The 13,991-nt window shown below is 52.2% G+C and overlaps 1 protein-coding gene across 2 annotated transcripts in view; it reads right to left on the bottom strand.

Annotated features, from left to right (window-relative positions):
* Positions 1-13,208, bottom strand: part of LOC144942098 (putative aarF domain-containing protein kinase 5) — a 13,622-nt gene extending 414 nt beyond the window's left edge. The window contains exons 1-13 of one of the 2 annotated variants that reach the window (XM_078868783.1): positions 12,937-13,200; positions 11,782-11,897; positions 11,087-11,236; positions 9,444-9,519; positions 8,878-9,078; positions 7,573-7,713; positions 7,027-7,140; positions 5,885-6,016; positions 5,059-5,142; positions 3,937-4,018; positions 3,183-3,261; positions 1,311-1,402; positions 375-517 (exon numbers count right to left, since the gene is read on the bottom strand). In XM_078868783.1, the coding sequence (XP_078724909.1) occupies positions 375-517; positions 1,311-1,402; positions 3,183-3,261; positions 3,937-4,018; positions 5,059-5,142; positions 5,885-6,016; positions 7,027-7,140; positions 7,573-7,713; positions 8,878-9,078; positions 9,444-9,519; positions 11,087-11,236; positions 11,782-11,897; positions 12,937-12,957 (1,431 nt within the window). In that variant the 5' untranslated portion in view covers positions 12,958-13,200. Of the gene's footprint in view, positions 1-374; positions 518-1,310; positions 1,403-3,182; positions 3,262-3,936; positions 4,019-5,058; positions 5,143-5,884; positions 6,017-7,026; positions 7,141-7,572; positions 7,714-8,877; positions 9,079-9,443; positions 9,520-11,086; positions 11,237-11,781; positions 11,898-12,936 lie in introns of those variants that run through there. The other variant, XM_078868784.1, reaches the window with a different exon arrangement.
* Between the last annotated feature and the right edge of the window lie 783 nt (positions 13,209-13,991).

Raw genomic sequence — 13,991 nt, 5'->3', positions numbered from 1 at the left:
TTTCTCTCCCGGTCTCCTGTGTATCTCTAAGTAACTGTACGAGGCTGGGATTACTCCGTGGTCCATAGTTTGGGTTACATGGCCACAACTGCACTACCGTGGCCCGTGTCTCTAATGTTCTGTCCGTGCAAGGAGATGTAGTGCGCATCGGCCTGCTGTTGTACGTAGACTTTGTTTACTGCTGCATGCACTAATCTGGAACTTCTTTCACACCGTTCGTAGGCAACTGTGCTAACTGATGTTCTGATGCTGGTGATGGTTCCACCACCGTCGTCTTCAGAGAGGAGGAACGTCAAAGCCAGGAGGGCGTGCGACGATGTTTTAGGGTCTCGAATGCTGGGAGGACCGGCAACTAAATGGAGGCCGCTGCTCACCTCCATGATGCGGTCGAAGCGCTCCCTCGCCATCTCCTGCATGTAGCGCTGCTCCGGTGCCGTCAGGGCGTGCGCCAGCCGGAAACTCCGCGAGCTCATGTCGATCGGTCGCTGCATCAGGATCTCACAGAACAGGAAGTGGTCTGTGCCGCACGCACACACACACGCGCACACGTGCACACACGCGCACACACACGCACACACGCATGTGTAATGCATAAATTATTTCTCGTTGAGGAAATCTGGTCTAAAGTAATTCTCGATATGCTAAACCAGTGTTCTTTTTCACTTTTGCCGTTAATACAATCAGTGTGAGGGCCGCCACACATTTGCAGCGATTGTTGGGTTTGACAGCACAATGACAATGGGGTGTTTTCACGGTTTGTGTATTGTTGGTGGGCCGCACGTCAGGGGCCACACTAAAGGGCCACCACGGGACGCCAGTGGCCCGCGGGCCTTGCAGTGAAGAACACTGATCTAAACTAAACTTGTTTTACCAGGTGATGTCTACGGAACTGTTTAGTTCTAATTCAGAGGCGACGTGGCCACACTCCCCACTGACCAGGAGTGAACGCAGCGGGTCACCGCTCATCTCGCGGTGGGGAGGGGCACGGCGTGGTGGGGGGGGTGAACCGGAGTGCCCGGAGAAAAACCCCACGTGACCGCGGGGAGAACATGCAAACCCCAAAATATACGGGCCTGCTAGGAGGCAGGGATGGAACTGCAGCCTCCCCACGTGGGTGGCGACTGCGAGGTCTCAACCCGGCTACCGTGGCGTGCGCGGCACGCCCTTGTGACGCTGGGAAGATTCATAACTGGGGCGATAAATCACGAGCTCTGACCGGGGCGATAAATCAAGCGCTCCCGCCGTAGATCAGCGTGGCGCTCAGGGCCGCGCCGTGTGCCCGAGCGTGGCCTTGCGGCGGTGCCTCGTACCTCCCACGCCGAGGTCTGCCGAGAAGCGCCTCATGTCGGTGTCCCTCCGCAGCACGATCGCTCGCCACAGCTGGCACAGTGCCAGCCGGTCCCTGAGCTCAACACAAACACGCACACGGGAGGGGAACACTTTTGTTTGTTTGTTTAATCTATCGCGAAGCCACGTATACACGTCAGTTTAAGTAAAATAGCAATTAAGCCAAACAATGTTTCCTTAACCAGGTAAGACCCACTGAGATGTGTAGCTCTTTTTCAGAAGTGGCCTGGCCACAAATGACAGCTCAACGTAGTGATTTATCATCTGGAAATGTATAGCAGCCAAATACTCTAAAACGCATGCTGATTATAAATGTGGAGGGAAAAACCGGAGGACCCGGAAAAAAATCTAAGCGACCACAGGGAGAGAGACACGCAAACTCCAAATATATCGGCGTCGGGGTCAGATTCTAACCCACGACCTCTTGCATACCAGGCATGTGAGTTAACATCTCGCCATTCCGGTACCCTAATATATTACAGGCAGTACCCGAGACACAAACGCCCGACTTGCAAACATCCGCACATACGAAGGAAGCAATAGAAGACGTTATTCTTTTTTAACCATCCGACTTCCGAACCGCGGAACTATTCTATTCGGCGGAGCGATCCTCCGCGAGATCTACCGAGTCCCAGAATCCCGTGTGATGCATGACGACAGTGGTGGCTTCCTTTTATTGTTGAACCATAACACATTTTTAAACAATATGTAATTAAATATTGAGTTCCGAGATGACATCAAATCAGGACCTGCTTGAAAAAGAGTCCTATGACTCAGCATGGCTCTCTTGGATGAATATGTAGATTTAATTTAATTAGCGTCTCAGGTATGACACCATCTTCACAGTCCCTTCCCCTCCTTGGTCTCTCCACCCACATGCCTTCTCCCCTCTCATCTCGCTCTACCCCCCCTACACATGAGCTCTGCTCCAGAGTCCGAGGCTTCTCTCAAAACTCCTGTGGTCTGCAGGGAGAAGGGATCCGGAATGTAGTTCTCACTATCCGTGGATCGCACAACAGTGGGCGGGATACCCCCCCCCCCCCTTCATCGCAGCGGCCTTGGTGACGGAGGGGCCGTGGTAACGGGGAGCCGTGGTGACGGGAGTCGTGGTGACGGGAGCCGTGGTGACGGGGGGCCGTGGTGACGGGGTCCGTGGTGACGGGAGTCGTGGTAACGGGAGCCGTGGTGACGGGGGGCCGTGGTGACGGGGTCCATGGTGACGGGGGTCCGTGGTGACAAGGGCTGTGATGATGGGGCCGTGGTGATGGGGAGTCATGGTGACGGGAGTCGTGGTAACGGGGGGCCGTGGTGACGGAGGGGCCGTGGTGATGGGGAGTCGTGGTGACGGGGGCCGTGGTGACGGGGTCCGTGGTGACGGGGGTCCGTGGTGATGAGGGCTGTGATGATGGGGCCGTGGTGATCGGGAGTCATGGTGACGGGAGTCGTGGTAACGAGGGGCCGTGGTGATGGGGAGTCGTGGTGATGGGGGCCCTGGTGACGAGGGCCCTGGTGACGGGGGCCGTGGTGACAAGGGCTGTGATGATGGGGCCGTGGTGACGGGGGCCCTGGTCACGGGGGCCGTGGTGATGAGGGCCGTGGTGACAAGGGCTGTGATGATGGGGCCGTGGTGACGGGGAGTCGTGGTGACAAGGGCCGCAGTGATGGGGGCAACAATGTTGGCTCCCGTCTCTGTGGTTTTCCCGCATCTCACAAAACTGTAGACGTTACAAAGTCTAAAGAGTGTTGTGATGCAATATGAATAAATGAAGCTGTATAAAAAAAATATTTTTCATTTATCTGATGTTATTCAGACACCACCAAAGTGCTTTTTTTACCGCTCACTGAGATGCTCGTAGAGGCCGTGATCAAGAAGAACCAGGCCTGCCTTGCCGTTCTTCTCTTTTCTCACCAGCACTGCGGGCAACACGGCCACAACCACCGCAGTCAGCGAGGCAACGCATGCCACGCCAGCCAACACCGTCACCGCACTGCGGGCAACCACCACCACCGCACTCAAGGCGGTAAACATGGGTAGTCAACACTGCTTTGCCGAAGCAGTGGTTCTCAACCTTGGATGTGCGGACGGGGCTCTGATGGCTTTGTGATTTTCAAAGTATTCTGACGGACGGGGCCAGCAAATCCACTTTGGCCCAGCTGAGCGACAGATGGAGTTGTGGGGCCCACGACAAGCGCGATATATGCCTTGCGCATTTTTTGTTTGTGTCGGCACAGTCCCGTTTACACAACGGCATCGAGGTAGGACGTTAAGGTGTTGACGGCACACTCTTTGCGTGAATGCAATTCCAAAATGACCACCGACATTGCGTGTGTGACATTACATTTTTCTCCGTGTCTCTCCGCGCACCTGGCCGCCCCCGTTACAAATCGTGGATCGACCGGCCGAAGAATCGCGCCAGGATTCACGTGCCGTCCGTCAGGAAAAACAAGGGAGCCAGTTTTCCATTACAAGAGGGCACACGGCGATTCGACTGGCTTGCGCAAGTCCCCCGAGACCCTTAAGTTGACTTGGTTGTCGTGAATTAACCCCAAACTGTGGTGGGCGCCGCGCCCCTGCGCTGCCATTCTCACCGTTGCCCGGGTGTGGGTCGGCATGGATGAAGCCAGTGGAAAAGATCTGTTCTGCGAACACTGCGATCAGCTTTCCTGCCACCTGGGGAAAAAGCGAGCCACACGACGGGACGAACATTCACACCGACACCAATGAGAGACTTCGTGGAACGCAGGGAGACATCCGTGAGCGTATATTTGGGTTAATCGCGTTGATTTGCACATTTTCCTCGTTTTGCAATGTATGGTATGTATGCACGCATGATGATGAACTTTTTCACACCGTACGTAGCCAACCATACTAATGTCAATGTTTCTCAAATGCCTCTACTTGCCTAGTCTCGTCAACATCCTTCTCGCACATTTATTTCATTGAAGTGAAATTCAACTTCTTACTTAGGCTTATTCACGTGTTGGCTACGTAAATCGAGATTTATAACTAATTTCTGTAAAAGTGCTTTTTGTGTGCGGTTTGCTGTCCTTTCACCAGCACCTCCGATAAGCACGGATGGCTACGCACGGTGGAAAAGAAGTTCAACATACATCCATACATAGCTACTTTAATTGTCATGATGAACCCCAGGTTATCCTCCCGAAGGACTCAACGTTGTAGCACTTGTCTCCATGGGTTTATCTGATCTCCTGATTAAATATTAACATCTGCAATGTTTATTTTTAAGCAACATCGACAAATGCCCGGGTAGACATGCTCCATATTTGGGATGCAATACTTATCAAGATCAACATTCAAAGATAAAACTAAACTAGGGAAAAATCCAGACACCACAGGGGAAAGAGACATGCAAACTCCTAATATACAGCAGCAGGCATCAGGGTCGGGATCGAACCCACGACCTCCTGTAAACCAGGCAAGGAAGTTAACATCTCCTAGCCACCGCAAGATGTAAACTCTCTCACAAACCGGTCCTCGACGATGCTTCGGTCCTACACCTTGACCCAAACGGAATGGTGAAAACACGACGTGACACGTGCGCCACCACCTGCGGATAACGGCATGGAGTGGAGTAACAACGCAACCAGCTCAGCGCGACAGATAGGAGGGGGGGGTGGGGACGGGACAGGACGGTGAGACCGCAGTAAACTCTGGCCCTCAAGTCCCCCCGGCAGATCGCCACCACTTACATCTTGTAAGCTGAGGCCTTGCCGCTGGATGGAATCCACGTCATTTACTTTGCAGCCCAAGCAGAAGTCGGCTGTCAGGACACGCTGTTTCACAAAGACAAAGATACACAGTGTAGCCTTAACAGACTGTTGGGGCAAGTGCTGTTAGTAAGTAGCACCTGTGAAGGCTGGCACGGCACACGAGGGGGTGGGTGGTCAGCACCACGCCCGACCGCCTTTGTCTCCCCAGCGGCAATGTTTACACACCGCACCAGGTACTCATTTAAGGCTGAGTCGACCTAGGGAAGGTCCAGGACCGGTTCAGATAATTGTCACTGGTGTTGGCCGTGAGCGTGCATCAAACTCAAGTCGCCGGATTTATAGCGCAGTGCGCTAACCGCTACACTACCAAAGGTACAAAGGTACAAAGATAAAGATCCCCCATATAGTCTTACGGGACTGTTGGGGCAAGTGCTGTTAGCGACCACCTATGAAGGCCGGCACGGCATACGTGGGGGTGGGTGGCTAACACCACGCCCGGCTGCCTGTTTCCGCCGCTGCGATGTTTCCACACCGCACCAGGTAATCATTTCAGGCTCAGTCGACCTTGGGGAGGCCCAAGACCCGTTGAGACAATCATCACGGGTGTTGGCCGCAAGCTGGAATCGAACTCGGCCCGCCAGGTTTGTAGTGCAGCGCGCTAATCGCTACCAAGACAAAGATTCCCGTTTTAGCCTCAACAGACTTGCGGCAAGCACCGATGAAGGCCACTACACGACCGCACGCGCACGCACGCGCGCGCACGCACACACACACCTCCAAGCTGAGCGCGAGAGCGCGCCTTCACCTTGCTGGTGAAGGCCCAGTAGACCTTGGGCACTGTGACGTACTCCAGGTGCGCCAGCTCGCGGGCACAGCGCTCCGAGTTGCGTCCCTCGTTCTCAAAGTCCAGCTCCTGAGCGAGCGTGCTCTTGAGGTCCTGAACGGAAACGAACGTGCATCCGTACTCATCGCACGTACGCCCTCGGGCTCCGTGACAACGCAACGAGAATTGTCAGCAATTATTTTATCTCGCAGCCATCGTTCTCATTCAGTGGGCAAACACAAACGAGCGCGCGAGGAAAGCCCGCCGCTAACAGGTCACAAGGTGTAAGTACAAGAAGCTGGCGCAGGATAGGAGGAGACTCGGGATACCCCCCCCCTTCATTGCAGAGACGGGCATTGGAGTGGTCTTCACGGGTCCAGCTACCACGGGGACGACCAAGGCGCAGCAAGAGGCGGGATACTGTCAGGGCAGATGCATGGGTATCTCTGTGTGAGTCTGTGGCTCTCTTTGTGAGTCTGTGGTTCTCTTTGTGAGTCTGTGGATCTCTTTGTGAGTCTGTGGTTCTCTGTGTGAGTCTGTGGTTCTCTTTGTGAGTCTGTGGTTCTCTGTGCGAGTCTGTGGTTCTCTGTGCGAGTCTGTGGTTCTCTGTGCGAGTCTGTGGTTCTCTGTGCGAGTCTGTGGTTCTCTGTGTGAGTCTGTGGCTCTCTTTGTGAGTATGTGGCTCTCTATGTGAGTCTGTGGTTCTCTTTGTGAGTCTGTGGTTCTCTTTGCGAGTCTGTGGTTCTCTGTGCGAGTCTGTGGTTCTCTGTGCGAGTCTGTGGCTCTCTTTGTGAGTATGTGGTTCTCTTTGCGAGTCTGTGGTTCTCTGTGCGAGTCTGTGGTTCTCTGTGTGAGTCTGTGGCTCTCTTTGTGAGTATGTGGCTCTCTATGTGAGTCTGTGATTCTCTGTGTGAGTCTATCTAAGAACAGATGGTAGGAGGAGACTGTCAGGCCAGATGTTGGAGGTCACCGTATGTCTCTGCTGTGCAGTAGCTGTAGGATCTGCCAGAGGGTGGCACGCATTGGCAGTGAGGGGCGGTGGCAACAACGGCTTTGGCCATGCCGAGCGATGCGATACATTGCTGCCCGTTTCCAAGTGTACCCGTTGGGTACGTAAACGTTACCTTGAGTACCCAGCGAAAGCCAAAGGTGGGGTGCATGAGCGCCACGAGGTCGAGAAGTATCTCCAGCGTGCGCACGTCTCCGTCAAAGCGGTCACGCAGGTCTATGTACTGCACCTAGCCCAGACAAGAGAGTCAAACCAGGACTCAACGGGAGCCCACAGCACACAAGACACACACGTATTCCGGTTCCATCATCAAGAGTATCGTTTGACATCCCTCGTCTCTGCAAATGTAACACTCGCGACGCAATATAAGAAACCATCCGTCACGAGTGCATCCCACAGCTTTTGTACTTTTATCACAGTTGCCTGGCACAGGCCCAAAAATATTAGGCGAGCAGCAATGAACAGCACCATCACAGATGCTATCGGTGAGAGTTAGCGCATTTGTCGAAGTGAACGAGGTTACCAGAGGTCGTCGAAAAAAAAAAGAGGCGATGGGGGGAGGGAATTCCTAAGCGAAGCTGTGCGAGAGAAGAATCGGAGAGAGGGAGCAGTGTTGCGGTTGAACGCAGTGTGGTTGTCAGCGAGCGTCCCCGCCACGAACCTTGATGGCGACGGGCGTTCCGTCATGCAGCCGTGCTTTGTGCACCTGAGCCAGGCTGGCAGCTGCCACCGGCTCGTAGTCGAACTCGGAGAACAGCTGCAAGGGCGTTGTGCCAAAATCCTCCTGGAACAGCGCGTCCACCTGCATACAGCGTACGCGGCAACAACAACAAAAACTTTGGTTTGGCAACGTCACTGAACGAGGCTGGCATCTCCGACCCCCGCGTCGCATTCGGTACGGCGTCGTTCCTCCGCGCGTGCCAACTCAAGCGGGGTCCTTCTCGGCACGAAGCGTTGCACTTGTTTTGTTGAGCGAGGGCGAGAAGTCAAAAGGAATAGGGGTGGAGATTTTTTGCAAGTGACCCGGATTACCACAATTTAATTGAATAAAACGTAAAAAAACAAGCATATCTAAGAAGCAAATATAAATCGGAGCAAAAACAACCACATTCTAGAAGATGTAAAAAACAGTGAAAAAAATCTAAATTCAACAACAAAAATCCTGAAACAAAAGTTGGCTTGAGTAGCAAAATTAAGCTATAAAAATGTATACCAATTTATTCAGGTGAGCCACACTAGTGAGTGGTCGGACTCTTTTTCAGAAGAGTCCTGTTAAACAGGGTTTTTATTTTCAGATGTTTGCAGCCAATTAGTGATGAGTGTTTATACATGTGGGAGGAAACCAGGGCACTCAGAGAAAACCCATGCACGCAAGAAGGCAACACTATTCCCGTACAGATGGAAACAGATGGTGATTATTCCTCTTACTGTACTGCCTTCTCCTGGCGAGCCAGGGTTATGACACCTCATCGACGCCCACGGGAAGGGAGTTTCACAACAGTCATCCACCAACACTCGCTGCCTCCACAGTGCTGGATTGCAAGCCACGTCCAGCATAGCCACCACTGCCATGGTGGTGAGATGTTTACTCCCTCGCCTGGTATGCAGAAGGTCATGGGTTCGATCCTGGCCCTGATGCCTGCATATTTGGAGTTGGAATGTTCTCCCTGTGGTCGCGTGGATTTTTCTCCGAGTCCTCCAGTTTTTCCCTCCACATTTAGAAACAACGTGCGTTTAAAGTATTTGGCTGCAATAAATTTCCACGCGATAAGTCCCTTCGTTGAGCCAGGTCGCTTCTGAAAAAGAGCTACATCGCTCAGTGAACCTTGATCAGTAATATAAAAAAAAATTGTTTAGCTTATGTTCACATATAACGTGCAGTGGTGTGTATGTAGGCAATACGCAGGACGTTGATTGCAGTCAGTTGCAAGCTGCGTGCAGCGCAGTGTTCTCTTCCGCTGGTCACCTCCTGGTATCTGCGGTCGAGCGCTTGGTCCTCCAACACACGCAGCGTCTTGGTGAACTCGCGAGGTAGCAGGTGGTTGAAGGCACACAGGCCCTGGCCCAGCTTAATGTAAACACCTCCGTTGAGTATGGCCGCGTTAACGATGCTGTCGGCTGCCCGCTGGTGGCAATCCGACAACACCTGCTTGTATTCTGTACTGCTCTTAACACAAGAGACATGTGTTTTTTCACGTGTTGGTTCTAACTATTCAACGTATACTTTTAAAAACAAGCCCTTCATTGATAAATGTTAAAACTAAACATATCGATACTGTAATTATAAATATGCCCACTGTTTATATCCAGCATCTTGAAATGTGGTCACATGTAGTCACTATGTAAACCACATTGTATAAGATTGCAAATCGCAAAATCTCCAACGCCACGTGACCATGAGCTGCAAGTGTTTATTTTGGCGTACGGCAGGAGTGAGTGTGAAAATCTGAGTTTAAATGTCGAGGTTAGTGCACAATATGAGATCACATCCTACCTTGTCGCATCACGCACATTGCTTGTCCATAAACTTACCTCCTCTAGTCCTTTGAGACCAATGTTCATGGTCCACCAGTAATCGCCGGATATGCGCATTCCCACATGCACAGACCTAGAAAGAGACACATCAATAACTTTGCACTGTTTCACGAAGTTGCATCAACGAAGTTCCATGAAACAATGGGAATTTAATCCGATACATTTAACAAAAAAATTATTCAGGCAATTGATGTTTTTATTTTTTATTATTACACGCGCTCATGTTTGAGGATGTACCAAGTTAAAAATAGAAGTTTGTTGGCAAGGTCAAAATAATAGACGGTGATTTGTTGCTCAAACGAGCATGGGGGCAGTGCTCTCTCTCCTGTTTACAGCTCTGAGCCAGTGGTGGAAATCTCACATTCCTATAGCAGAGCCAGTGTGGAATCTAGATTGAAAACTCATTTTTTTAGAAATGCTTTTTGTGTTTATGTTGTTGTCCTTTCCCCGCTCCTCCGATTCGCACTGTTGGCTATGTACGGTGGGATGGATATTCAATATACATGTGTAGTGGCGTAACGCGCGCAGGGTTTGCAAACAACAGTTGCATTCATTTACGGAGTTGCAAAAAGTGAGGTCAGGTCGAGCTGGTGCAAGCGTGTGGCCTGGGAGACAGCAAACAGAGAGACGCCAGCAATTAGGGAAAGAGGCAGTGATCAACTGACTGCAATTGCAAACACGGAGTAGGCACCAAGAAGACTAGAGTTAGAGGCGATGAGGGGGGGGGGGGGGGAAACGTGCAAGAGATGCCGGAAGGACGCCCGAGGGCCACCTGAGGGCACTTAATGAGGAGGGGGGTAGAAGGGGAACGTGTGAAGCAACGGAGTTGAGTTGGTTGGAGATGAAGAAGTGAAGAAGTCAATGCAAGAGAAGTCCGGGACCTCGCCCTCCACGCCTCGTCCTCCCCAGCGGTGTTGGCTGAACCCTTGCTGGGGCCACGGGCGACGTTGAGGTGTGGGTATAGTAGTAACAGGCTAGCGGGGGAGAGGCTGGCGGAATCCTTAAGTGTGAGTGTGTTAGTCTAGCGGAGAATAGGCTAGCAGCAGATTCAGTGAGAGGTTAGCGGGGTGAGAAGCTAGCGGAGTATACAGTAAGAGGCTAGCGGAGAACAGGCTAGCGGAACCAGAGAGAGAGAGAGCGTCCGTGACAGGCGAGCAGAGTGTGGAGTAGCAGGCAAGCGGAGCAAGAGAGAGTGAGCTCGGAGTAGCAGGCTAGTGGAACCAGAGAGGAAGAGTTCGAGAGAGGAGTACGCTTCAAATCTAGAGGAGTACGTTGTGTGGAACGTGAGGAGCATCCCGTGTGGGATGCTTCGAATAAAGTGACACAGAAGAAAAATAAGAAGTTGTTCGCGTGAATAAACACCACTACACATACATACAAAGTGGTACCAATTTTATTGACTGCGGATGGATGATGGGCCAAGTCAACCCCCAACGAGGGATTGTGAATGCGCCACTTTCCGATGGCGAGCCGCCCACTCTCTACGGCTGAGCAAGGCACCTTTTCTCATGAAAGGCTTCGACAACGTTGGGAAAAAAACTAACGTGTGCGACGTTTAAAAAAATGTCAGATACTTCTTGGCAACCCTCGACCATGATTTTAGATCGCATTCATTGAGCAAGTGACGGCACGTGGCTAACCTGCAGAAGCGCTGGATTCCTTGGACGAGTATTCTTGTCTTGCGTTTGGTCTGTGCGTCTAACAGGGCGTAGCACGTGCCTCCAAGCAAGGGCAGCCCCACCAGCGAGCCCAGCGCGAGCTTCCTCATCAGAGAACGCTCCTTCAAAACGCTTGAGAAGCACACATTCATATGCAACTGTGACATTAGATTGCGTGTATTTTCTTATAAAATTAACACATTTCACCCTCGGGGATGGAACGTCTCTCCATTGCAAGGATATCCTGGGCGTGTATTGGCACGTGCATAACAATTATGCTAATAGTGCGGATAAAAACATGTTTAATATATTAACTTACATAGTATGTATTTATACGATATTACAAATTTAAGCAAGCAACACCCCACGTAATATGGCAATCCTACAAATTGAAGTTTTACCTCTCAAATCCAGATTTTCGGACTGAACACATACACAGCAGTGACAAGGGGGTTTTCGTTCACGTGCATTAACAACTAGTCTCCCGGTGCACCTCTCGTGAAGTTCGTGAACTGCTCTCAATTACTCAGGATGTTTCAAAAGTCAGAATGTAGTTCGTGTGGATGTCAAACCGTGATTAATCCAAGTCGGCGAGAGCTTTAAGAAGTGTCAATTTCCCCCACCTCTCGCCGTCTGTCAACGAGGACATGAACAACGCGGTTCGTCCCTTTGCTCACCTGCCGGCCCGCTCTGTCAGCAGGTGCCTGTTGACGCGCGTGGCGGTGGTGGTGGTTGCGTGAGTGCCAGAGTAGAGGCGGAGACAGGTGGCACGGTGGCCACGCAACACGCACACCTGGGGACGATATCATGCTCTCATTTAACGCAGTTGCTTATTAACACACACGCAGTCTGAGAGAGTGGAAGATATACAGGCATTTTAACACATAGGCTTTCGCGACCAATATTATTCATAATAGACGTTTTTGGGTTATATCGCGTTATTTATACTCTAAAATTGTAAATGTTGTGGTTTCACGCTTCATCACACCGGTGGGCTAAAGTAGTGAACTATTTGTCTTTTTGTCAACGTGACACTTTTTTGCTGATTGGCCGTGTCGGGTGGTGGAGGGTTATGACACATTTATAAATAACGCGATCTAACCCAAAAACGTTGATTATGGATATACAGGGATGCACACAAAGGCACGTGTCTTAAAACGCCAGAGCCAAGGAACGCCGTCAAATCACACCCTGCCTTCTGGCCTGAAATCAATGCGGTGGCAGCACATCCGATGAGAACGATCGGCTACGTACGGTGCGAAAGAAGGTCGACATACAGTACATACATACGGCAGTGAACAAAATCACCTTCAACACAATCGTCCGATTCCAAGCTGTGACATCGCCACCCACGTGGATTACCTACTCAGGGGTCTCCGTGCAGCGTGGCCATTGACGGCTCTACCCGAGGTGGTGGTGTAAGAGCGCAGTGGGCGGCCAAGCGGAGATGGCAAGCGGCGGTGCCTCGCTGCTTGCCTCAACGCCGTCTCATTGGGGAGTGACTGTACCAGCGATGTTCTCGGCGTCTCAACACGAACACGTGTCGGGGACTGTCAGGAGGACTGACGAGCCCGTCGCTGTGTCGTCGACTGCAGCAGCAGCAGCGGCGGGGATATGGCGGAAGGAAGAGCGCGTTGGCCAGGATGACGTCAAGATCATCGGTGTCCTTTCCAACTCGGACATTTAAAACCACAGGGCAGGGAAACAACCCCCTGACTTTTCCCCTAGAACAGTGGCTGTGCCTTGCCTCGCTGTCTCGGGACCACGGTGACACGGTATCGACAAGAGACTATGAGCAGCATTGTTGCTATCAGACGGTGACAGCGGCTTACCCGCACCCCCGCGGGTAGCATCGTTGCGCCGCGCCGCCTCGTCCCGTCGTGTCACGGCTCCTCGCAGGGTGGTCCAGGCTTCTCCCCTCTCACAACAGCAGCAGCAACAGCAACAACAGCAACAGCAGCAGCAACAATGGCTGCACGAACACAACGTGAACTCAAGGCCACCTCGCGCACTGTACGACCCAGCGTGTCTCTTGTGGCGCATACCAACTCACTCATTCCGGGGAGGGGGGTTGGGGGAGGCATGGACTGCATACCCGCGCGCATTGCAATGGCCCTGCAACCCCCCCCCCTCCAGCCCCCGTCGCGCAGTGGTATGGCCCAAACGTCACGGCCACGCGCCGGCTTTAAAAGCCGTAATCGACGCTCGCATAGATTTCGGTCAATTCAATCGCGGTGCTCGTGGTCGATCTACCGCTGGATGGAATTCGCCGCAATATTCCCACGTCCGTGCAGCCTAATATGCCGCCCAAAGTCTGGGAGCAACCAACCAATACGCGTGCTTGCGTGAGCCCGACAGTGGCATGTTGATTTTCGAGCGTTGCTTCAACGCGAACTTTGTGGAATTGTAAGAGATTTCCTTCCAGACGTCCACGTTTGTGTACCGCACGCTGTTGAAGATTCCGGCTGTCGCAGAGCCGGAGGCAGGCGTCGCGCCCTTCGGCCTCGCCGCTTCGTGGTTGGTGAAGAGACACCGTGCAGGCTCGCATGGACAGCGCAGGCATTATTGTCTTCTAGAAATCACCCCGTTATTGCCTTTACCAGACTGTTGATGGGGGGGGGGTGTTAGCGAGCACCTATGAAGGCCTCCTTGCACGGCACGCGCATGTATCTGTAACATGGACATTGACACAGACGATTTGACTAGAAGGTGGTTTAAATCAGGGGTGTCAAACTTTATTGGACAGCGGACCGGTTTGGATTCAAATGCATCTCCCGCGGGCCACACATTCGGGCCTATGAAAAGCACAATATAAAAAACGGGAGGTACATTCACGTCAACAACCCACGTAATGTCAAAACGCACACGAATGAGTACGATGATTGGT

The sequence above is a fragment of the Lampetra fluviatilis genome, chromosome 26 (genome assembly GCF_964198595.1).
Source record: "Lampetra fluviatilis chromosome 26, kcLamFluv1.1, whole genome shotgun sequence".
Lineage (NCBI taxonomy): Eukaryota > Metazoa > Chordata > Hyperoartia > Petromyzontiformes > Petromyzontidae > Lampetra > Lampetra fluviatilis.
This window is presented reverse-complemented; position numbering and strand designations above follow the sequence as displayed.